Below are 23,582 nucleotides of genomic sequence, written 5' to 3' on the forward strand. Positions count from 1 at the left end.
CAGAGGGAACGTGGAAGCCAGGAGAATCTTCTGATAGAGCATGTCCATTACATAGACGCTTCCAAAATACTCCATTTGAACTCTTTGTTCTTGTTCCCGAAGTAACATTTTCCATTATTCTAATCAAACAGTTATATGAAATGGGTGTTACTCAAAATGTTTCATAGTGAGCCTTTTCAAGTAAACCCTAATCTTAAAACAGACACAGATTGTCGGCCTGTTGGTAAGAATGTCATTGTTCTGGAAAAGGAGAATGACTAATGTGTGAAACATACAAAGGATGGAGCCCAAGGGAGAAAATAGATCTCAATCTTTGGAGTCTGGCAAGCTGCCCCTCTCATCATCTTGTCTTCAATCCAGGGACGCGGACTTATAAAAAATATTGGGGGGGCCCGGGAAAGCTCGAGAAATGTAAATAAGCTCATGAATATGCAAATAAGCTCATGAATATGCAAATAAAGTGGCGCCGCCCCCCTCGTGAGCGTATAGGGGAGAGCGTGCTGCTGCCTATCAATCAGCTCCGGAACAGCTGATATGCGGGAAACCTGGGGCTAGAGGCAGGAGCCCCCGCCCCCGGGGATTCCCCTGTTCTCGCGGGGGACGGCCGGGGCTCTCCGGCTAGGGCGCACGGCTGGCTGGCTGGCTGGCGAGGGAGCAGGTGGGGAGGAGGCGGGGGACGGCGGCGGCGCTCTGCTGAAGGGCGCCCGAGATTATTGGGGGGGCTGAGCCCCCCCAAAAAAATTTTTGAGGGGGCTCGAGCCCCCTCAAGCCCCATGGAGTCGGCGCCTATGCTTCAATCGCATTGTTGCTTCTTTCCTACTGAGCACTAGCAAGGGCTTGTTGATGATGGGCGACACACCTTCATTTGCTTTCCAGTTCTGCTGCAACAAATCGAGGGCAGCAACAGCAGTAGTTTAGGAGCAGTCTTCATATCAACTTTCTTACTTTCAAAGATCCTGCAGAAAACCAGCCACTTCTTCCAAAAATATAAGCTGCCCAGTGAAATGTAAGGACAGACCAGTTTTGGCCCATGCCTCATGAGATAAAATGGCTAAATAATGTAAAAAGGGGAGGGGGGGTTGGTATCACATTGAGTTTTAGTACATCACGTATCACACCTAAACCATGCAGTAAACCCAACCTCTTATGTTTCCCCTGGCTGCAACAATTTAATGTAAGTTAATGTAAGTCTTTCAGGACCGGTGTTATGTGGTTTCGGTGGCCGCTCCCAGTCAGCAGTCTAGCTGCTGCATTCCGGATTAGTTGTAGTTTCCAGGTCACCTTCAAAGGTAGCCCCACATAGAACGCATTGCAGTAGTCCAAGCGGGAGATAACTAGAGCATGCACCACTCTGGCGAGACAGTCTGCGGCAGGTAGGGTCTCAGCCTGTGTACCAAATGGAGCTGGTAGACAGCTGCCCTGGACACAGAATTGACCTGCGCCTCCATGGACAGCTGTGAGTCCAAAATGACTCCCAGGCTGCGCACCTGGATCCATTTGGGGGCATCAGATTTTGGGCTTTCTCAGGGCACTGTATTATGAAAGATTACCAAAGTCCATTCCTGATCCTGGAGAGTATTACAATGAAACATAATATATAAATGCAGAGCCAGCCTTGAAAAATCTGCATTGGCTCTGGAAAGAAGCCTTGCTACTAATGGAGGAGTGACCCATACAAAGGTCTCACCAACTGACCTCAGCAGAGGAACTGAGACAGACAGAGAGCTGGAAATGGATATTGTTTTCTTTGGAACTTGTGAGCTGTAGCAAATTTCAAAAAAGGAACGTACTATGACGTAATTAATAGTGTTAAATTTAAACTATAAATATTCTTACATGATCCTTTGTTTCCCATTTTCAGTTCGCAAGACATATCAAGAAATCTGAAGGTCAAAAAACACCAAAGGTTGAGTTGCAAATTTCAATATATGGAGTGAAAATTCTAGATCCCAAAACAAAGGTAGGAACCCTCTTTTCTTCCTCTTCTCCCTCTAGCATTCTGACTATTTGATGTAATACATATATTAAATTAAATGTATCCATCTCATTGGCAAGCAAGAATCAAAAATAGCAGAAGGTCTGGTATGAAACATGAGCTCCCATCATGGCCACTGCCAAGAATAAATTTACAATAGCTATAAAACATTGCATAATCAAGATAGTAACACAGTATATATATATATTCTGCTTATTTGAAGTTCCTGAGCAATGGATTGGATCCAGCCATCTTTTTTCTTTCAGTTCCCTCTGCAGCTTTTCTGGGGGTTGGCGGGGGGGGGGGGTGTGTGTGTGGAGAGAAATTGGAGAAAATTGCCTCCCTGCTTCTTCCAGTGGGATCACCCTGTGGGTGGAGGTAATGATGAAATACATGGATCAAGGGGCAGGGGAAACTCTTTCAACCTGCCATGTTCCTATCAGTCTCCCAAACAAAAGTCACCCACGGAATAACTGAAATTCACTTCACAATAGCTCAGTTGGCTAGCGTGCAGTGCTGATAACGCCAAGATTGTAGGTTCAAACCCCATATGGGACAGCTGCATATTCCTGCATTGCAGAGGTTGGATCCAGCCCAATCACCTTCTAAATCCGGCCCACGGACGGTCTGGGAATCAGCGTGTTTTCACATGAGTAGAATGTATCCTTTTATTTAAAATGCATCTCTGGGTTATTTGTAGGGCATAGGAATTCATTTCCCCCCCAAAAAAAAAAATAGTCCGCCCCCCCCCCCCAGGTCTGAGGGACAGTGGACTGCCCCCCTGCTGAGAAAGTTTGCTGAGCCCTGGAAACGATCCTTAGGGTCCCTTCCAACTCTGATTCTGTGAATCTGTGTGGTTTATATTCCAAAGAAATATAAAAAAGGGGCTAGTGAAAGGGAAGTAAACACCTTATTTGACAAATTCTTCTTTGCCTGCAAAGTGGATGAGAAGGAGCAATACTGAGCAGGGAAAGCACTTCTTGTTTTTTTTTTTTAAAAAAGAGAGAGAAATGAGAACCAGTGTGTGACACCAGGCCAAAAAAAAGGAAGGTACAGAGAATGCTGGCAATCCCAGAAACTCTTATATTAATGAAGAACGAGAACCACATATTCTTAAAGCGGAGAATAGCTCCCATACAAGCGACATATTTTTCTCGATATCCAGAACTGCTTTCCCATGACACTAGCCAGAAGTAATAAAATGCTGCCTAGGGACTTGGATTGAAAAGCAAATAAGTATCATCTAAGTATTCTGTTTCTATAAACTTACAAAAGTGTGTTTTCTAAGTTGGAAGTTATCTGCTTAATGGCAGTTTAAGCAACAGTAGCATTTTCAGTATCGGGGCATCCCCCCATGGCATGACAATGCCTGCAGACTCCTCTACATTTATGCGTTCATTGCTCTTCATGCACATGAGGGCAGCTGACAGAAATGGTAGGCAACTAATATTCAGTGTTCCCTTGTATAGAGACGCAGGACATAACCAGAAGGAGGGTTATATCCAGGGCCATACCCAATTTTCTGTACTAGGTGGTCACCTTTCCATATCGAAATATAGGAAAATAGCCTCCCCCAAAATGTTGCCCTCCAGGATAGAACTCTAGAACTCGCATCATTCCTAGTCATTGGCTATTCTGGCTGGGCCTGATGTGAGTTGTGCTCCCAAACAAACTTCTAGAGGACACCATGTTTGGGAAAGCTGGGAAAAAATCAGTAATCACCTCTACAGCGTTGGCATTAAAGATTCATGCAGTCAGTGCAAACAATTATTTTTCAGTTCTCACTCTTTTATAGTAAACACGTGTCTTAAATAAATAAAGCTTGCGCCTTTAAGCTCACCGTAATGTAACTGGCAGGGATTTTTTTTTTATATAAAAAAATCTCAATGTATTCAGCATGGTGATGATAATGATGATCTTGAAAAATCAACTCTGAGCCAAGTGGAAACTGTGTTATGGTTATGGAATGGGCTGTTCCTTAATGTTGGTCACAGCTTGCAAATGGCACCACATTCACTGAGACACAGAAGGTGAAATGAGTTTGCTGAAGGGTGTTGATACCACGTTGCTCTCAGAGAATGCAAGAAAACTTCACTTCAGCTGCTTTAATCCAGGGTCACAAATCTAAATTTGGCTTTCTAAAATATTCTGCAATCAGGATTAGTTCAGAGTGATTGCAGAAGTTGTTTTCCGTGTACATGTTTCAAGTGCCCAATATGTTTAACATATCTCTTAAGTGGTATTCTGAAATAAAGCATGGTACTCCTCATTTACTCTATACTTCAAGATCCCGTCCTTCTATCTGGAAAACTGGCATTTGCATCGTCCACTCACTACGGTTAATATACAGTCATGTCAACTGATGGGATGTTATGTACAGCAGAAATATGTTTTGTGCAGAAACTACATTGAGTGTGATCCAACAAGAGAGTCCCGAGAATGGAGCTGGAGCTCTCCCAATATCTGCAATGGAACATCTTGTGTTTATGCTTCTTTGCCTTGTGTAGCTGCAAATTAGACCCAGATGCCTATTCGGATTGCAGGCATGTCTAACAAAGCAGTGTATTGGTCTGTGAGAGGCATATTTCATGTTAGAATGTAAAATTATAGCTTGTTGTGGTAACTTTTGTGGGGCCTCGCTAGACGATCATCAGACCCCCAAATGCAACCCAGGATGTGTAATTGCACCATCATTATTTATTTATTTATTGCAGGAAGTCCAGCACAACTGCCAGCTCCACAGGATATCATTTTGTGCTGACGACAAAACTGACAAAAGGATATTCACTTTCATATGCAAAGATTCAGAGTCAAACAAACACTTGTGTTATGTCTTTGACAGTGAAAAGTGTGTAAGTATGAAGTATTTATTTTAAAGCTGGTTTGGGGTTGAGTTTTGTTTGTTATGCTGAAAGTTATTGTCCCTTTTCTTGCTGTAAAGGCAGAAAAGAGAAGAAAACACGCAAAAGCTTCTATCTTTGAAGCCAAATTTGTCATGAAGGTATTATCCCTGTGCTCCTTTTAGACTGTTACAACCAGTGCTTTTTTTCTTTAAAAAAATGTTTAGGGGTACTCTCATTTTCCTACTCATATTGAAATACTGCCCCTCAACGAGGCCAAACTTAGATTCACAAAATGTTTAGGGGTATGCGTTCCCCCCACGTCGACCCAGGAAAAAAGCATGAACACTGGTTGCTAGAAACTGCAGGATGGGAGAGTGCTGTTGCACACAGGTTCTGCATGCTGGCTTTTCATAGGCATCTGGTTGGTCACCGAGAGAGCAGGATTCTACACAAGAATCCTTGGCCTGATCCAGCAGCCTTTTCTTATGTTCTTATGCAATGTCAATCACAGACCATATAAGGAAAGCCAGAAAAACAGCCTCCTTGTTTCTTAGTCCAAATATTTCCTAGTCCAAAGTATTTTATACTTCAACATGGATACCCAAAATGTAGGCACCAAGCACTATTAAGCATCAAGGTTGCATCCTGCTGCATGCTGCATTAAAATACCAGGAAGCAGTGTGTGGTGGGCCAGCGTTGGGCCTTGCATTTTAGTATTAAGAGGAATACATGTGCCCTTGACAGCCAGCATTTCTGTTTTGTACCTCTGCATCTGAAAAACGGGATGCGGGTGGCGCTGTGGGTTAAACCACAGAGCCTAGGACTTGCCGATCAGAAGGTCGGTGGTTCGAATCCCCGCGACGGAGTGAGCTCCCATTGCTCGGTCCCAGCTCCTGCCAACCTAGCAGTTCGAAAGCACATCAAAGTGCAAGTAGATAAATAGGTACCGCTCTGGCGGGAAGGTAAACAGTGTTTCTGTGCGCTGCTCTGGTTTGCCAGAAGTGGAGTCATACTGGCCACATGACCCGGAAGCTGTACGCCGGCTCCCTCGGCCTTTAAACCGAGATGAGCACCGCAACCCCAGAGTCGGTCACGACTGGACCTAATGGTCAGATGTCCCTTTACCTTTACTATCTGAAAAACAGTACCAAAAAACCTGGGAAAAATGTCCTTCGCTGTTCTGAGACTGAAGGAAAGGCTCTGTCTTTTATCTTGCTGTAGGGCTTTGACTGTTTATAGAGCTGTGCAGTGTTAAGTGCTGCACAATGGCTAAACTAATGTTTTGGATACTTTCCTTCTCTTGGATCTTGTGTTCATCCTTCCTCTGCTTCCAAATCCCGATGCACTTTTTCATTATAACTAGAAGGACAGTTTAAGTAGGACAGTCACATCACCCATGTACAGATAAGTTTGCATATCGCGGATGCAACCCAGCCTTGTGACTCAGTGGTCCAGGTCTGGGATGGATAAAAGCATTGGCAGTCATTGAAACTCTGAGTCATGTTCACTGGTCAGGAAACGCAGCGTAAAAGCACACACAAATCATGTTCTGTGAATACCAGGACTTAAGCCATTTGGAGCCGCTCCAGGTCTAGCCATCTGTAATTATCCCAGAGACAGGCTAGTTACACTGTTATTGGCCCTGGCTTAAAATCAGCTCCTTGGTGGTGGCCAACGCTGTGTTCCATCTGATCACCCTTCATGTACTACGCCTTGAACAATAGCCTTAATGTCTTGTCCCTTTGAATGCATTTTGCCAACAGAGCTCTAAATGTGGTTTATCTGCACTCTGCAGTTACATCTGAAACAGCTTGACGTATCACAGGGTTCACATGCAATGCAGTGTTCAACCATGGTTTACATCTATGTGACATGGCAGCAGTAACACTGGAGTGCTTCAGTCATGGTCTTCTCTCCAGGAACCCACACACTTTCCCATTGAAGCCAAGACATGGTTTGGCCTAGCATTACATGTGAACTAGGCCAGTATGTTCCTTTAGGGGTTTGGTTTCTGCTCAGCTAGAGTTTACAAGCTAACAGTAATATTTGCTCCATATAAAGGCAGAAGAGATAACTTTAACTATTGGTCAAGCATTTGACCTGGCTTACAGGAAATTTCTGGAATCTGGAGGAAAGGATGTCGAAACAAGAAAACAGATTGCTGGGTTACAGAAAAGAGTAAGTAGCAGAATTTGGGTTTCTTTTCTTGGTTTAAGCAATGTATTGTTTGGATTTTCAAAGATATACTGATGGCGTATAGCAGGACAAAAGTGAGAATTCAACATTATAGAAAAATTCATTACGGCAACACATGAAATTAGGGGGTTGTGTCCGACTAAGTCCTACTCAGGGTAGAAATATTAAAAACAACAGATTTAAGTTAATCTTTACTAACTTGTCCATTAATTTCATTAGGTCCACTCTGATTATGACTTTGCCTGATCCAACTCAGAGAAGCTATTGCTAGTAACTAAAGTACCCTTAAATTGTTTTTAGTGATTCATCTGAACTTATTAGGGCTTTGCACACCCCACCTGTTCAACCTGTGATCTCAATCCAGGGGTCCCAAATCAGGCAACAACACCCTTGGCTAATTTGGGGCCTATCTACCCCAACCTAAATCCAGCCCCGAAGTAGCTAGGGGCAGGCTTATGTTTAATTAGTTTCTTAAAATAACAATGATCTGAGAAGCGGATTGAAAAGTACCGTGTGCCAGGCAGGAAGGAGAGCCAGCAATCAGGCTCCTACTTTCTCCTAGTGTTCATGGGCTTTTTCACAGAGGTTTCCCACCTGGTTCCTGCCTCACCTTCCTCCCTGGCAATCGTGAATTACTATGGGCGATCCAGCCCGACATGCAGTGATATGTGGTCATCAGAACCCAACTCATCCAACAGCCAAGCTCCTCCAATATGCCTGATTTGGCTCTAGATGCAGCCAAATCCAGTATGCTCGGCCCTAAATATTGCATTCAGATATTACATATTCTGTATGCCTACGGCTCTACACAAATACAGCATGAGCTTCAGTTTTCTGAATAGCTTCATTAAAAGCCAAGTGAATGGTTCTGCAGTGGTCAGGGCGTGTTCAAGCACCAACTTGACTGGTCAGATGAATGCCTATTTGGCCACAGTTGATTATTGTTTAATATTCTGTTCAGCATAGGATGTCCTGTGTACATGGATGCCCACTGCTTTATTGCCTCAGAATGTTATTTGAGAGCTACGGTAGTAATGAATCATAGAATCATAGAATCATAGAGTTGGAAGAGACCACAAGGGCCATCGAGTCCAACCCCCTGCCAAGCAGGAAACAATGATTTGATAAGATTCCAGAAAATTTGCCCCAAACATTATTACAACTTTTCTGGGGTCCCTTGCCTTTAAATTGAGCACTTCCTCTTTAAAACTTGCTTTACTGCTTAGTTTTATGCTGTCTGGGGGAGAGGGAGCACATAAATTGGCCCAATAAATAGCCTCTTCTAAATTGCTCCAGGTTAATGTTCTTTTTCTAAAGTATTTTCGCATTAAGCAAAGAAGAAGGAAAAAATAAAAGAAAACAACTTGACCCAGCTACTCTAATCCCATGGGTAGAGAAACTGATACTGGGACAAATCAGTCTATTTGTCAATAATAATCCTGGATCAAGAGGAAGCAATAAAATGAGTTGAACCTCAACTTGAAGAGAAGAAACCTTTCAATTAACTTTAGAATGGACCTTTCCTAACTAGAACTCAACTTGTGTGTAGATATTGTAGAAAAATCTTGAGCGCATTGTTGCTGATAATACTACTGTATATAAGCTCCATTTTGATTCCATAAAAAGTCATGTCTTATGCACCATGCAGTGGAGAATTTGCACCTCTTGATCTCTTGTTTGTTGCAAGCATAGTCACCATCTCCAAAGGGCCCTGGGTGCCCGGGCACTCACAAATTTTTCACTATGGGTACTTGGCTAGGCGACCCAATACGTCACACACTGCAGTGGGGCACTCCATCACACACACCCTGTGGCGGGGCACTCCATTGGGCCCTCCCATTACGGCAGTGACGTGTGACGTCATGTGCTGCGCATGATGTCACATCTGTGCACCGGGCACCCACAATGTTGGGTGGAAACCAGCACTCCTGATTGCAAGACCTGATTTTTCTATTTGCTTCCTATATGAGATATGCATCCTTGAGAGGAAATTTTTAATGGATAAGTATCAACAACTTGCTTCTGTACAAACCTCTTTTCTTAATAACGGCGAAGATTTTGTTCCTTGGTTATTTGCTTTCCTGGGCTCATTCAGGAAGTGAGTAAGAATGAGTCAATAAATCCAACGCAGTTCATTAGTCTCACCTTTCTAATAACTGCATTTTAATTTTATTTAGATTCATGAACTAGAAACAGAAAACATTGAGCTAAAAAACAAGGTTCAAGATTTGGAGAACCAATTAAGGATAACGCAAGTGCAAACGTCGCCAGTAAGTACCCTGGGCAAAGCCATTTTTTTCTTCGTAGAAATGCAATCACTTTAACACTTTTAATACTTACTTTGCTTCTAAATAAATAACCCAAAGGCTCTTTTCTGATTGACTTAACAAATAAATGGCAATTTCAGTGTTGAAGTAACTCTAAGATTGTGATGAGCTAATGAAAGGGAAAAAACAATCATGCCTTAAACTGACTAACTTTACTCTTAGTTTCAATACCAAGATTCAACGTTGAGAGTAGGCGACAGGGTCCCTGAAAAGTTAGTTTGACTAATTATCAAGTACAATTACAAAGTGCCAAAACATCCAAGTAGGACGAAGGGCTTCCAGATCATTATTTGGTATATCAGCATCTCTCTCTCTTTTGAGAACTTAAGCATTGCCAGAGAACTAGTCCCTAAATTTGGGTGTATCTAACATTGTCAAAGTTTTGTCACAAACATACAGTTACTTACTTACCACTTTGTTTTATGTGCGATGCACTTAACTAACTTCCTTTTCCTAATCCTTCCTGCAAGTGTGTATGAAGTCGGATTCCATGTAAAGCTGCCTCAAAAATCATATGGCTCTTTCCCTGTTTGTTATAGTTGACAATTTTGGTTCTTGTTTCCATGTGTGATTGTGGATGTACAGTCGTACCTTGGAAATCAAACAAAATCTGTTCCAGAAGTTCGTTTGACTTTCAAAACGTTCAGAAACCAAAGCGTGGCTTCTGATGGGCTGCAGGAAGCTCCTGCAGCCAATTTGAAGCCCTGCTGGATGTTCGGCTTCCAAAAATAGTTTGCACACCGGAACAGTCACTTCCAAGTTTGCCACGTTCAGGAGCCAAAACGTTTGGGAACTAAGCTGTTCAAAAACCAAGGTACAACTGTAGTGGATTTTTTGAAAGCACGAAAAATCAATCTTAATTAAGCCAATGACAGTATGGTTTTGGGTGATGCTCTCATCACCTAATGTGTTCAGCTGCATTTAAAGCACAAATTGCCTGCAAGCTACAACAATGGCAGTCAGTGGCATAGAAATGCAATTACCTTATGTCGAGAATCCCAGAGTATGCGCCTTTTTGTGAAATGTGGCCTCATTTTGCAGTGCAACTTTTGTAGATTTCTACTTAGTTTTGATTTTGTTTTAATTTTATTGGAGGCTCATCCAATAATTTTATACCAGGGTGGCTGTTTTCAGTTATGTGCGTCCATATTTGTCAAAAAGTTCTTTGCTCTTGTGCTTCTGTCCTCTATACAGTTGTGTCTAGTTAAGTCCACAGTAGTTGTATATATTTAATCTGTGGAATCCTGCTCCTCATGCAAGGAAAGCAATTTTTATTTTTTTAAATATAAAAACGAAAAATGAATGAAATAAATATTTTATTAAAGAGTGGATTACATGATATCTAATCTAAAAAGTGATTTGAAAAAATAAATGTAATTGACGTGGGTTCATAAATTTCATGATGGTCTACTTTTCACAGATTTAAACAATCTTGTTAGTGATGATTAAATTATGCCTTATAATGCAATCTATTAACCCGTAGGCAAATCTAGCTTTTAATCACACAGAATGTTGTGTCAATAAAGAGATGATTCATAAAGTATGTCTTTCATCAAGGCAGAATAACAGTAACTAAAGGGAGAAAGAGGATATTTGTGTATATGTGTTGTCACAATCGTGTCTCCCATTGTCTCTAGCAAAGTCATTTAGAAACACACTTTTTTTAAAAAAAAAAAAAGTTTATTAATTTATTTATTTAGTCAGTCATTCAGTCAGTTGCTTTATTTTGCCCAGGGCAGCCCAAATCAATTTACAACCAAATAAATACACAAAAAAACCCCATTATTTACCATTGTCTCTTTGCTTCCCTCAACCACCCATTTCTACAGTCAGCTTTCTGTGTGTGGTGTGAGAATTACTAAACATATAAATGTGTTTCAGGGTGTGCAAACACACCTATTTATTGATTATTATTTTTTATGTCTGTCCCACTTCCTAATGAAAAATCTCTCCAGGCAACTTCTTTCCAATAATTTTTTATTGGCCACATGCTAAGGAATTCTGTACCCAGAAGTCTTCATAGGCTGCCACTGGCTTTCTGGGCGCTTGAAGCCAGAAAGTTTGGGGGGGGAATAAGATAGGCAGGTTCCACATAGGATTCTTGTATTTCAGGAACATTTAACGTAAAAAGCAACTGAGAGAAATGTTCTGTTTCAACAAAGAGACATTATTATTATGTAACAAGATTTATGCTTTTTAAGTATTGAGTGTGGAGGGTATAATGAGGTGGGACACGGATTTAAGAAAAGATCCGTAGGATAACAAAGCGTGGCAAGAGCGTGGAGAGTGCATTTAAAGACATACACTGTGGATATTCTCAAAATATAAGAGCTTAATTTTTAACCTAATAATAGGACCATCCAGTACAATAGATGTCACCAATTTACAGTAAATGTTAAGAAAATGGTAATGGGGTAATATTCATAGAATCATTAAATTGTAGGAGAGGGATGTGGGTGGCGCTGTGGTCTAAACCACTGAGCCTCTTGGGCTTGCTATTCAGAAGGTCAGAGGTTCGAATCCCCATGATGGAGTGAGCTGCTGTTGCTCTGTCCCAGCTCCTGTCAACCTAGCAGCTTGAAAGCACGTCAGTGCAAGTAGATAAATAGATACCGCCGTGGCAGGAAGGTAAACGGCGTTTCAATGCCCTCTGGTTTCCATCACAGTGTCCTGTTGCACCAGAAGTGGCTTAGTCATGCTGGCCACATGACCTGGAAAGCTGTGGACAAATGCCAGCTCCCTCAGCCTGAAAGCGAGATGGACACTGCAACCCTATAGTTGCCTTTGACTGGACTAAACCGTCAAGGGGGTCCCCGTAAAATTGTAGGGTTTGACCAGAACCCGTGATGGTCTTCCAGTCCAAAACACACACACACACCCCGCCATCCAGTTATAGAAGACTGGATTTAATACAGCCACTCGCCTCTTTAGTCATGGTGACAGACCCTCTGTTTCTTGCATTCATTAAAATCCCAGTGAAAACAAATACTAAAGATGTAACACACTATAAATATTGTCTATCGTTCTGCACCTTATGGAAAACACTCATTCCACTACTGCTAATGCCATCCGCCTCTTCTGAACAATCACAGTAGCAAGATTGAGAGACTTTGAGCAAGCGAGCAAACCGGAAACCTTCACAGAAATTATTTGCCTGAAACTTTGTGAGAATGGCCCGTCCAGCACAAATGTTGAAAATTAATTGTTAGCATTATGCTCAAGATATTTCATTTCCCACTGCTCATTAGAAATGCTGCCTCTGATATTTGTCATCCTCTTAAGACTGTAGGGGGGGGGACCCACATTTGGCTATAGGCTTCAGCAAATGTAAAATTACTCATCAAGTTATAATGCAAAAAAAGTTCAGTGTGGTTCGAATTTTGCGTAAAAAATAAATGAGCTACTTTCAACTTTTCTGTTTGGTGAATATTTAATATATGGATTTTAAAAATGTATATTAATCATACGTTAGAGCCCTGACATTGCTTTTAGTGAGGATATTTACAATGAATTTTTAAAGAGCATAATAAAGTATGTATTATTAATCACGATGCTAAATATGGAAAACAAAGCAGTAATGGGAAGGTTATTTATGTAACACAAAGACTCCAAAGGGCTTATAATTCAGGTGTTATGCTAAACCTACCCCCCTGTCCTTACCGCATATTCCTCCCCACATGCAGATCCTCAATGCTTCTCTTGCAATCTGATAAACATAATTTGCATATTTAGTTAAAAACTCCCAACTCATCCATTTATCATAAATGTATCTACCAGCAAATACCTAAACTAGTATCAGACAGTTTGCAGGCAGTGATTTGTCCCAAGATGTTCTCATAGGGATTTCTGACTCCTCGTTCTTTTATTGAGACAGAGCTACAGTGCCATGATGTAATTGGTAGGCCTTTCTCTCATTCCTGGTTCAACTAATTCCACCATTTTCAGGGAGTTTTGCTTTGTTTTTGTCTAGAGTTCCTGATCTTAAGCATAGGTTTCCACTAATCAAAACACACCCCTTTATTTTCCTCCCCACTCACCCCCAAATAAAGGTGTTGAACTTCTCACTATTGCAAAAATTTATTCCAGATGAAAGTTTGTTGGGAAGCATCCTCCCTGTAATATTCTACAAAGCAAGAGGAAAGTTAAGATAATGTTCTTGTCCTCAAATGAACTGAGGAGAGGAGCCAAGCTTGCTGGTAGCAAAACACATGATTTGAGATTCAGTCCACTTTGAAAAGTTCATTGATGTTTGCTCACAAGGAAGTGGCGGGGGGAAGTCTCCTGCCAACCTAGCAGTTCAAAAGCACGCCAGTGCAAGTAGATAAATAGGTACCACTGTGGCGGGAAGGCAAACAACGTTTCCATGCGCCGCTCTGGTTTCGCTAGAAGCGGCTTAGTCATGCTGACCACTTAACCCAGAAAAAAACTGTCTGCGGACAAACGCCATCTCCCTCGGCCAGTAAAACGAGATGAGGCCCGCAACCCCAGAGTCGTTTGTGACTAGACTTAACTGTCAGGGATCCTTTACCTTCTTGTATTTGTCATGAGACAAAGGTATTTGAGAGCAGAAGCAGGAAAAGGAAGCAGTAAAGGAGTCTAGAAATGTTGTGAAATGCTGAAAAGCTGCAGAATCACTCAGCATGCAGAATCACTGTAACTCATTCTCTGTATTAATGTTTGTATTGGCTTGCAGGAAGACTCAGTGGGGCGTGAGTGGGGTGGATTCAGTGTGTGTGTGGACCCTGACTTAGGCATGGAGCCTGTGCTCAGTGAAGCCTGTACTCTGTGTATGCTCTGAAGCTAGTTTAAATCTTCTGTTCACTATGCTGTTTACTTGCAAACAAGTTATAACTCAGTAAAGCTATTCTTCTTTTACTGAAGAAGACTGCGCTATTAACACTGCTTGAGTGTTTAAAAAAAGGCCTCAAAGCGGTTTACAAAAGATAGAACAATGAAATAAAGAAAAAAAATACAACACTACCTTAAAACATGCAAAAGTTAAAATACTAAAGCGGGTTAAAATTACCTCAACTTCCTTAAACATCTGGGTATGAAGATTTTTAGCAGATGCTGAAAAGAATACAGTGAAGGTATCGGCAAAGTGTAACAACAACAACAACAAATTACTATTTATACCCCACCCATCTGGCAGGGTTTCCCAGGCACTGCCAGTGTGGTGTAGTGGTTCAGAGCGGTAGACTCGTAATCTGGGGAACCGGGTTCGCTTCCCTGCTCCTCCACATGCAGCTGCTGGGTGACATTGGGCTAGTCGCACTTCTCTGAAGTCTCTCAGCCCCACTCACCTCACAGAGTGTTTGTTGTGGGGGAGGAAGGGAAAGGAGATTGTTAGTCGCTTTGAGACTCCTTAGGGTAGTGATAAGTGGGATATCAAATCCAAACTCTTCTTCTGCCTCCTTCTAAATTACCAAAATGCTGAGTATTATATGGCAACTGTAGTAGTGCCAATTCCACTGATCAAAGCAGCCAATTTGAGTTTAACCTTGCCATGGCAACAGTTTGTTTCTTCTCCGAACTATGTATCTTAGCCAGCTTTGTGTAGATGAACATTTCAAGCCATGAGAGCGGAAGGGGGAAAGTCAAAATGCCTCTCTCAACTAAAGCTGAGAAGGATCCATGTTGGTTCACAAGAAGAAATCTGCAGTTGGGCAATATATTTATTTGGACCAAAAAATTAGTGAGTTGAGGATTTTGGTCTCGTGAACTCAGGATGTTATGTGAGGGTTTTCATTTTTATTAATGTCTTTCCTTGATTTTCCACAAACTAAGTGCAAATGTTTTAAGTTTAGAATTATTTCCCAAACTGTCTTTTTTATTAAAACCTAACCTACTTATTGTAACATATCCATTAAAGACAGATTTGTATGTAATATAGATTAATGCTGTTTTTACCATTTCCTGAATAATTATGTAGGAGTTGTACCATGATTATTACAATGTGGTTTTCATTCCTGGTTACATTCCTAGCTGTGTGTTTTGCTCAGTCTCCCTACCAGTGAAAGTGTTAGTTATGGGCAGAGATGTCAAGAATTGCTGAGTGTACACAATGGTGCATTGTGCTTGAATTCTGTGGGAATTCTTGCCTGTTTCCTACCATCAGCAGCTTGGGTTCATAAGTAGGATTTGTGTTCTCTGTGTGTGCTGTTCATTTTTAGGATTTGCTTTGGCATTAAATCAGAGGTACTTTCTAGCATTCGAGCCTAACTAGTTTAAGGCAGTATGATTTATTGCTTCCATATGATAAGTTCACTTTTTTATATCACAAGAAGAGCTTAAACAATAAGAGCTCATTTAAAATATTTCTATATAAGGTGATCCCAGAGCAGGTTGCAATTAATTGCGCCTTGAGGGCCCCAGGACACCCCTCATATAAATAAATTCACATGTTTTAGTTTAAAGGTTGATGGGCAAAATTGAGGCCACAACATTATTGATTACACAATGTGAGCGGTATTGGCTTAGGCACTGGCAAACTATAACTGACTCCTGCCCACCCAGCAGGAAGTTTGGAAGGGTAAACACCAAACGATGGAGCTACGATAGCGGCTAACAGATTGAGGTTGAATCCTGACAAGATAGAAGTACCGTTATGGGGGGACAGGAGGCGGGCAGGTGTGGAGGACTCCCTGGTCCTGAATGGGGTAACTGTGCCGCTGAAGGGCCAGGTGTGCAGCCTGGGAGTCATTCTGGACTCACAGCTGTCCATGGAAGCGCAGGTCAATTCTGTGTCCAGGGCAGCTGTCTACCAGCTCCACCCAATACGCAGGCTGAGACCCTACCTGCCTGCAGACTGTCTCCCCAGAGTGGTGCATGCTCTAGTTATCTCTTGCTTGGATTACTGCAATGCGCTCTATGTGGGGCTACCTTTGAAGGTGACCCGGAAACTACAACTAATCCAGAATGTGGCAGCTAGAATGGTGACTGGGGGCAGCCGCCAAGACCAGATAACACCGGTCTTGAAAGACCTACACTGGCTCCCAATATGTTTCCGAGCACAATTCAAAGTGTTGGTGCTGACCTTTAAAGCCCTAAACGGCCTCGGCCCAGTATACCTGAAGGAGCGTCTCCACCCCCATCGTTCTTCCTGGACACTGAGGTCCAGTGCCGAGGGCCTTCTGGCGGTTCCCTTGCTGAGAGAAGCCAAGTTACAGGGAACCGGGCAGAGGGCCTTCTTAGTAGTGGCACCCACCCTGTGGAACACCCTCCCACCAGATGTCAAAGAGAAAAACAAGTACCAGACTTTTAGAAGACATCTGAAGGGAGCCCTGTTTAGGGAAGCTTTTAATGTTTAATAGACTATTGTATTTTAATATTCTGTTGGAAGCCACCCAGAGTGACTGGGGAAACCCAGCCAGATGGGCAGGTTATAACTAATAAATGATTATTATTATATTACTACGTCGATGAAGACCAACTGAAGCTCACCCCAGGGTTCCTGTGGTCCTGGCACAGCCCTAGCCGCTCAAGTGGACTTCAGACACGATCCAAGACCCCCAGATTCCTTTAACGAAATACCCTTTTTATGGAAGGGCAGGTGATGGCTGCCCCTCCCTCCCACACACATCATTGAGCCTTACAAAGTTGTGACAATTGCCGAGAGGCTAGCGAAAACCAAGTGGCCATCTGCCAAATGGAAAAATTCCTACCCTGACACAAGTCAGGTGACCAACCGAAGTCCAAAGCAAGGCCAAAGCACTCAAACCAAAGAAGGGGCGGGGGCATAGCTGTCAACTTTCAGATTTGAAAATAAGGGAACAGCAGCCTCGGAAATAAGGGATCAGCAGCCTCACCTGTCCTGGGGACAATCTATGGGATATTTAACAATCCGGGATAGCAGCGGGAAACGGCGCTGGAATAAGGCAATTTCCCACCAAAAAAGGGAAGGTTGACAGCTATGGGCGAAGCAAGTGCCTCAGCCACATCAAGTTGCCGCTTAAATAGGTCCCACAATCACTCCACTCTGATTGGCTAATAAGCCTGGCGTGATCGTGGGGCCATCCCAGAGAGGTCCGGGCAATGCCCAGCCCAAGGTCCTGTGTGCAAGCAGGACCGTCGTTGAAGAGCATCCCATTTGCCAGTAAACTGCATAGCAAGCAATAGCACATCAAGAATCTAAATATATATATAGTACCAGCAGTGTAGACATTATTTTTATTGATTTATTTATTGATAATAACTCTATACCACCTTTCATCTGAGGATCACTCACAGGTTGGTTTGCAATATAAAAACACAAAAATACATAAGAAGAAACTAGATAAACGTCGTCCCCCCCCCCAGTTTAAAAGGCTATATATTGTTTAATTGGCCATGTAACCAAGTTTAAGTATGTTCAACCTTGTGGCACTTTCAGTTTATTGTATAGTGCTAGTATTTGTAAACAGATGCTTCATTTACAATATCGTACAACAGTACTTGTTAGAATCCATACCACCGTAGATAGCACCAAGTACAGAGACCAAGTCTTTAATTGGTATCGAAAGCTTGAAATAGTTGATAACAATCAAATTTTGGAGAGAGGGCATTCTAGAGTCAGGCTACTTGTACTGAGAATGCCCGTTCCTGTGTCACTACAAACTTTATTTCAGAATATCATATGGGGCAGATCGTTAAGGGAGAAACTGCCCTTGTAATTTAGGTCCTAAGTTGTTAAGGGCCTTGTTAATACAAAGCACCACTCAGTAGCTCCAACACTTTGCTCACTGGAGTTTTGGGTGCTTGGAAAACAGCCCCACACAATAGCCGGTGTGGGGCCAAGATAACCCACTCAATGTGAAGCTTGTAGGAAGTTTGTGTTGTATGAGTGCTTGGTGAGAGAGAAATGGTTTGTGAAGCTATACTCAATACACAAAATACTGGGCTGTGCTTTAACCACGCAAACATGTGTGCCTACTATATGCCAAAACAATTGCAGACATGGATATTTCCAAGCATATTTGGTGCATGGGGATATTTTTCAGGACATAGAAGACATGATTTTAAAATTGTAATATCTGCAGTGATTTTTAATGGAGATGTTAAATTTGCTTCTGCCTGATTACTCATTGTTGCTGCAATGTAAGAAAAAAAGAAGTTCACTTTTTGTTCCTAATATTGTGGAATATTGGTTTACAAGCAAATTTTTTGTGCTCTTCTTTTCCTTTCCCTTCTCTTACCACTTTCACTCCTTAGAATATATATTTCTCTTTCTGTGATTCCTTTACAGCTGCTGCTGCACATAGAGTCTGATTATGAACATGACATGTTTCAAAGACCCACCACCTTTTTCTGGTGTAGCAATGAGGATTCTGCTCCTTGTTTAGATATCTCTTCCATTACACTAACTCCTATGAACTCTCCTGACTCCAGACACTCATCTGGACTATTAACACCACCACCTACCAAAAGTGGTCTTCCAAAGCCAGTCCATGAACACAGCATCCCAAGACCTCGTGTAATCCAGCTGGGCACAAACAGTCAAAAAAAATTTTTTTCAACCTTCCTTTCTTTGTTGTGTATGAATTGTATCAAAGTGCTACATTTTGTACAGTGGTTAAAGGACAGGCCAGAAGCATTTCGTCTACTTCTGAGCAGTGCAGAAATGTTCAGCATACCGAAATTGACTCTCCTTTAAAAACACTTAAGGATAAGCTTGCGCTATATTGTTTGGGCTGTCTGGTTAAATTGAGAAAGCAAGCAAATGGAATTCTTATACCTCAATCCCAAATGCACTGATGTAAAAATAAGCGTCAAGGTTACTGGCTTTGTTTAGAATTCCAGCCTTGTATCATAAAAAAGGGAACTATTAATTACCAATAGAGAAAATGAAAGATGAACCGTGTCTACAGGTTCACAATGCAAAGCTTACAATCTCTGAAGAATTGTGATTGGACAGCATAAAATTTTAAATAAAATGTGGGAAGTCAGTAGGAGATGTGGTAGGCAATGTAGAGCACTTGATTTTTTTGAAGTGCGTTTAAACTCTGTGCAAAATGAAGAATGCCCATTATTTATCCCAGAGATGAGCTGTAACATGCTTCCTGGTTGTAAGAATGGGCTGATACAACCTTCTCTTTCTGTTTGCAATTAGCAGTTGGCTGTCCTTGGCAAACATGGCTTTTTGCATGGGTTTACCCAATAAAAATGCTTCTCATGATCATTCAGATAGTGCAAGTATGCATTTATTTCGAAACAAAGATCAGTTCTCTTATTATGATTGGTGTTCCTGAGAGAAACAAAAGGAAATACTATTTAATTGCAATAGGTGAATGGGAAAAAACCAATTTAAGAGATTCAGATGTTACTGATTGATTCTCTCACTCTTCAAAGATCTGTAACTCCATTAACTGCCTTGTGTAGATTTTCTGTTGTAACAATTTATTCCCTATAGCATATATTTATACTTTCTGTATTTATTAATAAGAGACCTATTTATAACTTCCGCATTCATTTAAGGATGAAATCAGTTGCAATGGCCAGAATCCCAATAGTTTTTTTAGCCTTGCTCAAGGACTTGTGTGTGTTTAGCAATATATTTTAAGAATTTTTTCTTTTTCAGATCGAAAAACACTTTTGTTCAGGTCCAGACTAAACTAGTTGAACTTGGCTTCATTGGAATCAGTGGGGCAAGTTAGTCATGTTCAGCTAACCTTTTGTCTTGTTGTGAAGGAGACTTCTGGTGCAGAAGAAACCATTAGGGATGCACTGTTGGTTCACTGACAGCTAGTTTCTTTAGATCCTGGCCATTCAGAGCAGCCCAGAAGAAGTCAAAAACATTCAAGACTCATTGATTTTCAATAGGAGATTGTTATGCATGTTGCCCATAATTTACTGCAAATTTGTCAGATGAAGGTGGGGAATAAAAAATAACTTATTTTTTGTGATGGGCTTCAGCTTTTAAAAAATCATTTGGAATGTCTGGGTTTGGATTTTTGTGTGTGTGAAATCCAAAAATGAATTAGCCAAGTAAAAATAATCCATACTGATTCCACATAAGGCTTGTGATGTCATAATCCTGTCATAACTCCTGATGGAATCTGTTCTTCACACAACCAAAGGCCAACATTTGATGGCTAAACTTCTATGATGGGTGGACTAGCAGGATTTTATTATAAATTAAGAGCCTATGGCTTCTACAGTATCCAAATGCTATCCATCAACATATTTCACTTTCAGCAAAAGCTGAGTGTGTTTATCACAACAGTTCTGAGTTAATAAGCAGCTAATATATTAGTTGTAGAGACAGAGGAATGCATTTGGACGAGACTTGGCTTTTTTCAGAGAACTCAGAGAAGGAAACAAAGTACATAGTAACTATGTACAAACAGGTTGCATTATTTGGGTCAAAATTTGGCAAATCTGTTACATGGAAAGACTCCTACATATACAGAACATGGTGTTTACCTGTAAAGTCCAGTAAGGTACAGTGCCTTGTTTTTAGGTGATTAAGAAGTGATACTTATTATCCATGCTGCATAAAGGCAGAATCAGTTTGTCTGCCAGTTATATTCACGTTTCTCCAGTGTGTTTAAAATGGGTGGCTAGCAGGTGCTAGATGTTGTTGGACCACAGCTTCCACCTTTAGAAGATACTTCTAATTTCAAGAGTGCACGAGCTTTTAGAGATTATTTTGTTGTAACTATTCTAGGCATTATTAAGACAGTTCTAAGTAGTGCATTCTAACCTTTGTATGATAGTCATTCAGTTTCAAATTCAAAACCAATAGGAGGACTAGCTTTGCTGCATAGGAGGCCTCCCTTCTTAAAGACAGGGTAAAGTACATTGCGGAAAATAACAGCAGAGAATGCTCAGCTTGCAGAAGAACCTAGCTTGCCTCAAAGTCTAGACGAGTCCTCTTGCCAGCTGCAATTTAGCAGCCATCCAGCTGAAGCCAGCAAGCAAAGTTGGAAGACTAAGTGACTTCACAATGCTCTGCAGACTAGCTGCTGGCGATTTGAAAAAATTGAGGGAATATGTGTAGTCATTTGTCATGGGTGATTTCTTTCCAGTAGAATACCATAACGCTATAAACTTCTATTAGAAGATGCTGAAGAGTCTGGGGATGCATAGACCAGGCATAGGCAAACTCGGCCCTCCAGATGTTTTGGGACTACAGCTCCCATCATCCCTGACCACTGTTCCTGTTAGCTAGGGATGATATAGAGTTGTAGTCCCAAAACATCTGGAGGGACAGAGCACCTTATGAACATAGGTGAACTAGAACCAGGAATACTCTGAACCTTCCTCCAAACTTACCTCTAAGATGCCAGGCTTATCCTTCCTATTGAAACCAACCTTTATAGAAAATGCAAGTTCCTCTCTCTCTCTGCCTGTGACCCAGGAACAAAACTTTCCATTATTTTGTAACTCTGGACAGATAGTACAAGAGGCCAGTGGCTGGCTATCGCGGAAGGAGCATGTGTGATGCTTGTGTGTGAACACAAAAGGCTTGCTCAATATTTTTTTATTGTTATAAGCATATTTGTGGTAAGAAGCGTTAAGGTTCTCTGGGAGAAATTCGACGTAACATTCTTCTGATTGTTGCATCAGCACAAGCATTTTGGCTTGCCAGACAGAACCATCTCCCTTCTCCTTCTCCTTCTCCCCCACCCCTTTGTGCAGTTCCGGGGGTGCTCTGAACAGCACAACCACCCAAACTCATGGGCAGGGTGGGGGCATGAGGAGATGACTGGAGGGAACCCATTGTACAAGGAGAAGTCTGGAGGCTCCACCAAATCAAGGCTATTTCCATAAATTGAAGGACTCCTTCCATTTATGGAAGGGCACCATTAGATACAACCCAGAACTATGTGATGTATGAACACTGTTAATATGCAGGAACAAAAAAAAGAGAGAGATGCTGAGTGTATCTAACCACCCGCTAAAACACAACATATCAAGAAGCCTTGCATGGCAAGAGGGAAGAAAGACATCACCTCTAGAAACATGGCACTGACATCACTCTATTCCATTACAATGTGAATATAATTGGTCATTGTACATCCAGTTAGCCTTGTTCCATTATAATATCAGTATAACCAAACCAGATTGTTATGCATAACATTTGAGACATAGTTGGGATTTTCTGATAGGGATATTTTTTCTGCATTGTCAATAAAACAAAGTTGCTTGTTAGCTCCCTGTAATGGGAAAGCTTACTTAGATTATCTTATGCATATCTCTCTGCTTTCTGTATGTTATTGCTGCATATTTTCCTCTTAGGAAAGCATTTTTACTTGGATAGCAATGGTGAAATGACTGTGGCTATTAATCTTAATCTGACAGAAAAGTATATTTTCAGCAAATTATACTTTCCTGAAGCTGACCAGAATTTCTGGGCTTTTTTAGTGATGAGGTTTCTATAGTACCAAGCTGAACATTATTTTTTTTAAAAAAAGTTAGTTTCAATATGTTCATGGTCCTTAATGTGTTTTCATCCAAATTACTGCTTTATTACATAATGGTTTCTCAGTGTTTAGAGCAACTGCTATGTCAGGTTTGCAGAATATTAATCCTATTATGACACAAGAGGTAATAAAACAAAACTGATACGTTATCTCTTAATTTCAGGTGCTAGTTCTGTATGTTCTGATGTATAGCCAACTGTCCCGATAAATGGGCATTATCTCTCTCTCCATTCAAATGCGTTCATATTCCCCCCAACTCTTTTGTATCTAAAAGTCATTCAATTCTGGATACACCAGATACGCTAAAACTGCGAAAGTATTACAATACTGGTTGGTGCGTGACTGAAGGCTTTAGCATGTTTCATAAACCTCAGGCTGCAAATGCCAATTTCTCATATCAGCTCTTTTGTTTTTTGCATGCCCTCTTCTGTTCGAAAACGTAGCTTTTTATCTTCTGCATTGCATGCGAAAAGAAAAAAAAGTTCAATATTGTGATTTTTGTCATGTGAAATTTTGCCCTAATGTTTATTGTCCTTATTGTAGGCAGGCAGTGTGACACCTAAATCACCCTCCACTGACATCTTTGATATGGTTCCCTTTTCTCCCATATCCCCTCAGTCATCAACACCTACTCGCAATGGCACACAGCCTCCTCCAGTGCCCAGTAGATCTGCAGAGATCAGTAAGTTTTGTAATGAACTGACCTGATTTGTTTTCATCTTCATACTAAGCCAAATACGGTTTTTGGAAACCACGCATTTAAAAATGATAGTGCTGGGTTCGCAGTGTTCCTGTTCTTTAAGAGTTTGGGTTTTGGGGGGGCTTCCTGTGACCCTTT

General features: G+C 41.4%; 1 protein-coding gene across 7 annotated transcripts in view; it reads left to right on the forward strand.

Annotated features, from left to right (window-relative positions):
- Window positions 1-23,582, forward strand: part of GULP1 (GULP PTB domain containing engulfment adaptor 1) — a 170,422-nt gene that overhangs the window by 135,162 nt on the left and 11,678 nt on the right. For 4 of the 7 annotated variants that reach the window (XM_082205671.1, XM_082205672.1, XM_082205669.1 and 1 more), the window contains 6 exons: window positions 1,862-1,960; window positions 4,690-4,827; window positions 6,880-6,996; window positions 9,192-9,284; window positions 18,565-18,792; window positions 23,288-23,426. In XM_082205671.1, coding sequence (XP_082061797.1) covers window positions 1,862-1,960; window positions 4,690-4,827; window positions 6,880-6,996; window positions 9,192-9,284; window positions 18,565-18,792; window positions 23,288-23,426 — 814 coding nt within the window. The remainder of the gene's footprint in view (window positions 1-1,861; window positions 1,961-4,689; window positions 4,828-6,879; window positions 6,997-9,191; window positions 9,285-18,564; window positions 18,793-23,287; window positions 23,427-23,582) is intronic. The other 3 variants (XM_082205673.1, XM_082205675.1, XM_082205674.1) reach the window with 3 other exon arrangements.

The sequence above is a fragment of the Podarcis vaucheri genome, assembly GCF_965113315.1.
Source record: "Podarcis vaucheri genome assembly, chromosome: 1".
Taxonomy (NCBI): domain Eukaryota; kingdom Metazoa; phylum Chordata; class Lepidosauria; order Squamata; family Lacertidae; genus Podarcis; species Podarcis vaucheri.